At 40.7% G+C, this 6,000-nt stretch overlaps 1 protein-coding gene across 1 annotated transcript; it reads left to right on the forward strand.

Moving 5' to 3' along the window:
- The first annotated feature begins 213 nt into the window (after positions 1-213).
- On the forward strand, positions 214-2,371 carry srxn1 (sulfiredoxin 1 homolog (S. cerevisiae)). Its single transcript, XM_014136210.2, has 2 exons — positions 214-603; positions 1,268-2,371. The coding sequence occupies exons 1-2, from the start codon at positions 217-219 to the stop codon at positions 1,475-1,477; spliced, it is 597 nt and encodes a 198-aa protein (XP_013991685.2). The 5' UTR covers positions 214-216; the 3' UTR covers positions 1,478-2,371.
- Positions 2,372-6,000: the final 3,629 nt, after the last annotated feature.

The raw sequence follows: 6,000 nt of genomic DNA on the forward strand, positions 1-6,000 counted from the left end.
CGTTAAATCTCAATACAGTTTTCTGTCCCAAAATTACAATCTGTTACGAACAGAGTGGACTAAATTGTGTAGATTTTACTCTTTGCCAGGGCGAATTTAGTTATTGAGCACGAGCACTTCAGAGTAGGCGTTACCTAACGGAAACATGAAAATATGCTACAACGCGCCAATAGAATATCGCTAGCTCGTGCTTGACTCTGCCCCTCCACGTTTGTTATGTTCACTATGACTAATCTGTTCCCATTGGAAACGACAGGCAGTGATATATCCTGGGTTACGACAATGCCGTTGGCGAATGGAAAGCTGCATGCGCCATTACGCATGAGTTTACACTACTTCCTCGTTTACAAAGCCGTACGACTCCAACCAAATTACACATTTCGATTGTTAAATTGTGGGTGCAGTGGAAACCACACATGTTTACCTATCAGACAGTTGAACATCTCTCGTAATAGAATGGACAGTAAGAAGAACATTGAAAATAGGTCTATTCACTCGGACAACGTCGAGGAAGTTCATAACGTGCCAATGGAAGTTATCATACGACCAATCCCTCCTCTACTAGATGAGTGCAAAGTTCAGAGCCTTATGGGTACAATACAGGTAAACATGTTTCCTAGTTCTGCCAAGATTCTCTTGTTGTTTGGGAAACATCTGACAGACTAGTACTGTATTAGACCTAAATCCCTCTAGGGGAATGACATTTTTTCCATGTTTAATGTATCAAAAGCAGGTTAGCGTTTTTCGTCATGAATCTTGTTCTGGAGGCAGCTCTGCAGATTGCCTGACAATCAGACTGATACCTCTGGTTCACAGTCTGAGTTTAATGCCATTCATTTGTTTGGAAATTTTCACCAGAATAAAATGGTATTTTAACTTACTTTACTGGTTGCCTGTGTGGTTGGTCTTATTGCAGGTAGGAATGTGAGACAATATATCCACAGGAAAGTATAATTCCAGCAACTTTTCAAAGCGCTGGTACTTTCCTGAGCCAAATGCTAATTTCTGCCCGACACAGAATTCAATACAGAATTCAATGCAATTCAACATTAGGTCTGCAGAGTGGGCACTCTGGTATGGCCACAGTCTTAAAATCATATTTAAAACCTAACCTTAACCCTAACCTCAATTTTTATTTTCATAAATTTTTACAATATAGACCATTATTACAAGACTCATGACAAACGTCAACCTGCGTATCAAACGCTGTTCTGTGTGATAAAGAACCTCTGAAATGGAATAGAAAAACAAATATATTTTTCCTTAGGAATCTACAGACATCAGCATTGTTCCTCCTATTGATATACTCTGGATCAAGGGCAGGGAAGGAGGGAATTACTACTACTCCTTTGGAGGCTGTCACCGGTTTGAGGCATACAAACGGTTGAAAATGAACACCATTCCAGCAAAGATCTTCAAATCAAATGTTGCAGACCTACGCACTTACTTGGGCTCTTCAACCCCAGACCTACAGTGAAGTTGAATTAACTGAGGCCTGTTTTTGAGTCACAGTCAGTATGAGGACTGTAGATGTGGGTATACTCTACACTGAGTGTACAAAACATTAGGAACACCTGCTCTTTCCATGACATAGCTTTCACCTGGTCAGTCTATGATCCCTTATTGATGTCACCTGTTAAATCCACTTCAATCAGTGCAGATGAGGAGGAGACAGATTAAAGAAGTATTTTTAAGCCTTGAGACAATTGAGACATGGGTTGTGTATGTGTGCCATTTAGAGCGTGAATGGGCAAGACAAAATATTTAAGTGGTAATAGATGCCTGGTGCACCAACTTGAGTGTGTCAAGAACTGCAACGCTTCTGTTTTTTTCATGCTCGACAGTTTCCTGTGTGTATCAAGAATGGTCCACCTCCCAAAAGACATCCAGCTAACTTAACACAACTGTGGGAAGCATTGGAGTTAATATGGGCCAACATCCCTGTGGAATGTTTTTGACACCTTGTAGAGTCCATGTCCAGACGAATTAAGGCTGTTCTGAGTGGAAAAGGGGAGTCAATATTAGGGAGGTGTTCCTAATGTTTTGTACACTGTGTATGCTAATCAGGGGTTTCAGTCATAATTGTATGTAGTGCAGTGTAAGTACTGGCCAGCAGGTGGAGATGTGACTGTTTTATATCATGCCATTATATGAATTTCCCTCATGTATCACCTTTGACCCGGAAGCTGGAACATTATATTTCCATATACCTATAGCCCCAATTATATATATATATATAATATATAGAATTTTAAAAAATGAATTAAGAGATTAACTTAATTTGAAGTTGTAAACTTGCTTGTATTCTATCTGCAATGTAAATGTGTAAGTTAAATGATTATGATGCAATTAAAGACAGTGTGAAAGTCAACAACAACAAGACCTAAATAATTTATTGAAGTCAATGGAAGATTTGAACGAAAACTTGAGTTAACCAAAGTCAGAATATGGCCCTGCATCTCCATTACTCTGTGATATGGGCAGGATGACGGGAAGAGGTCAAGGGTCAGATTCCATAAGAACAGAGTGCCTCCAAGCTCCAGACCAGACTTACTGGAAAAATAGTGTATATATATTTTTTTTTAAACAGGGTTAACTCGCTCCACACAACAGGACGCTATTTTGAGGCATGTGTGCCCCCTTCCTCTCTGTGGCTGGCCATTGGTCTTACCCAGCCAACCAAAGTCTGTAAAAAGGACACCTTTTGTTAATCTCGTAACCTCCTCTAGGTTGTGTTTGCCATAGTGGGCGAGGGATTAGGATTTTTTTTAGCTTTCTCAGGGGATGCGTGGCCGAAGGTGAATTCATAAGGAAGAAAACCTTCACAACAAGGCCCCATTTTCCTTTTGCTCTTTGATTTCTAAATATGTCTTGACATATTTCTGTCTAATGGGGTCATTTCTGGATGTTATTTATGTCCATTTAGGGGCAATAGTTCTGTATAGTCTCTTCAAGGACAAAGAGTGCATCGTTTATGTACAGTTGAAGTCGGAAGTTTACCTTAGACAAATACATTTAAACTCAGTTTTCACAATTCCTGACATTTAATCCCAGTAAACATTCCCTGTTTTAGGTCAGTTAGGATCACCACTTTATTTTAAGAATGTGAAATGTCAGAATAATAGTAGAGAGAATGATTTATTTCACCTTTTATTTCTTTCATCACATTCCCAGTGGGTCAGAAGTTTACATACACTCAATTAGTATTTGGTAGCATTGCCTTTAAATTGTTTAACTTGGGTCAAACGTTTCGGGTAGCCTTCCACAAGCTTCCCACAATAAGTTGGATGAATTTTGGCCCATTCCTCCTGAGAGAGCTGGTGTAACTGAGTCAGTTTTTTAGGCCTCCTTGCTCGCACACGCTTTTTCAGTTGTGCCCACAAATTTTCTATAGAATTGAAGTCAGGGCTTTGTGATGGCCACTCCAATACCTTGACTTTGTTGTCCTTAAGCCATTTTGCCACAACTTTGGAAGTATGCTTGGGGTCAAGGGCCATTTGGAAGACCCATTTGCAACCAAGCTTTATCTTCCTGACTGATGTCTTGAGATGTTGCTTCAATATATCCACCAAACTTTCCATCCTCATGATGCCATCTATTTTGTGAAGTGCACCAGTCCCTCCTGCAGCAAAGCACCCCCACAACATGATGCTGCCACCCCCGTGCTTCACGGTTGGGATGGTGTTCTTCGGCTTGCAAGCCTCCCCCTTTTTCCTCCAAACATAACGATGGTCATTATGGCCAAACAGTTCTATTTTTGTTTCATCAGACCAGAGAACATTTCTCCAAAAAGTACGATCTTTGTCCCCATGTGCAGTTGCAAACCGTAGTCTGTCTTTTTTATGGCGGTTTTGGAGCAGTGGCTTCTTCCTTGCTGAGCGGCCTTTCAGGTTATGTCGATATAGGACTCGTTTTACTGTGGATAGATATTTTTGTACCTGTTTCCTCCAGCATCTTCACAAGGTCCTTTGCTGTTGTTCTGGGATTGATTTGCACTTTTCCCACCAAAGTACGTTCATCTCTAAGAGACAGAAAGCGTCTCCTTCCTGAGCGGTATGACGGCTTCGTGGTCCCATGGTGTTTATTCTTGCGTACTATTGTTTGTACAGATAAACATGGTACCTTCAGGTGTTTGGAAATTGCTCACAATTATGAACCAGACTTGTGAAGGTTTACCATTTTTTTTCTGAGGTCTTGGCTGATTTCTTTAGATTTTCCCATGATGTTAAGCAAAGAGGCACTGAGTTTGAAGGTAGGCTTTGAAATACATCCACAGGTACACTTCCAATTGACTCAAATGATGCCAATTAGCCTATCAGAAGCTTCTAAAGCCATGACATAATTTTCTGGAATTTTCCAAGCTGTTTAAAGGTACAGTCAACTTAGTGTATGTAAACTTCTGACCCACTGGAATTGTGATACAGTGAATTATAAGTTAAATAATCTGTCTGTAAACAATTGTTGGAAAAATGTATTGTGTCATGCACAAAGTAGTTGTCCTAACCCACTTGCTAAAACTATAGTTTGTTCACAAGACATTTGTGAAGTGGTTGAAAAACGAGTTTTAATGACTCCAACCTAAGTGTATGTAAACTTCTGACTTCAACTGTAAGTTCACAGGTATTCATAAATGTGGTCATAAAGAAAGACCTTGCTTTGAATGTGCCCTTGCTTGATAAGTTGTGTCATTAGAGCACTCAGGGTCACACAGACAAAAGGCTCTGATTATTATGGCTCTCGTCTATACAGTAGGTTCTCATGTAAAGCCTTTGATATAAAGGTAGCCAAACAGAAAAGGAGAAGGTGATTAAAGTTCAGTCCATTGCAGATCACTACACCAAGATAAGGGTCTCCATCCATCCATATCTCTAGTTTTTGCAAACTCAGACTTGCCTCTTCACTCCCTCTGCAGCCGTGGAGGAAGTGAAGGGAGACTGGGGGCAGCTTTTGCTGAATAGACCTAAAGGACTGTAAATTTCTCCAAAGAATCGTCGCGTGTGAGACGATTTCCTGTTGCTCCCTCACTGTCTGGAAGTAACCATATCCTCACAGGGTTCTTGACACGCAAAACCCTTGTTCAGATTTTTTTTTCTTAACGTCCATGGCCTTTAGAGATTGCACCTGTTACTTTAGGGGGTTCATTCCATGGGTGATAGATGCTTTATCTTTGAGGTTTTATAAACCATATGGGGATCAGGTGGAAAGTTGAAGGAAGTGTTTATTTAGACACAATGTGCTCCCATTCTTTCTCATTCTTGCTCTTTCTGTTGTTTCTTCTAAATAGCCAACAATACATTTTGAATTAGTAACCTCTAGTAATGCAGTGGTTCATGTGTTCTATGTTAACTTCTTGATCACTGGTGGGTCTGCAACATGATCCATTCCAGTTGTGAAATAAAAAAAGTTCCTCTAAGAACCGTGTAATTTCTCCTTTCCTCCCTGTACCAACTCCAAACAGGAGTCTTTAATTGCTCTTCTTGATCCTTATTGCCTTGCAGAGTGAGTCTCAATAAAACAGGTGAGCAGTGACCTCCGGACGGTAAACCAGCTCACCCATTTGTTCCACTTAGGGAGGGATTACGTCCAAGTCCTTTTGAGGCCTGAGCTGTGTCCTAAATGGCACCCTATTTCCTATAGGCCTACAGTGCACTCCTTTTGACCAGGGCCCATAAGGTTGTGGTCAAAAGGAGTGCACTATATAGGGAATAGGGTGCCGTTTGGACATAGCCCTGTTTGTTCGGCTGAGGGGTTATGCCTCTCCAGGGCTCCCTATCAGGAATTCCTTCCGACTGCTGGCCACCACAGGCGTGTAATTCATGCCAGACCAGTGTTTCCAATGCCTTCTTGACCGCATTGCAAACTCATGTATAATTCTGCCTTGGCTAGAACCTTAGACTGATTTTAAACTCTACAAATGTCAACTGATTTTGAACTGTGGTTGTAGGGTATTTACAGTTTAAGATAAGTCACATCTCTATCTTAAAACATATAGTAAGTAGT

Source organism: Salmo salar, chromosome ssa13 (assembly GCF_905237065.1).
Source record: "Salmo salar chromosome ssa13, Ssal_v3.1, whole genome shotgun sequence".
NCBI lineage: Eukaryota > Metazoa > Chordata > Actinopteri > Salmoniformes > Salmonidae > Salmo > Salmo salar.

Excerpts from the sequence above, each read along its gene's own strand:
- srxn1 (XM_014136210.2), top strand. The coding sequence starts at position 217 with ATGTTCACTATGACTAATCTGTTCCCATTGGAAACGACAGGCAGTGAT. Across the intron at positions 604-1,267 it reads GCCTTATGGGTACAATACAG|GAATCTACAGACATCAGCAT; the intron begins GTAAACATGTTT and ends ATTTTTCCTTAG.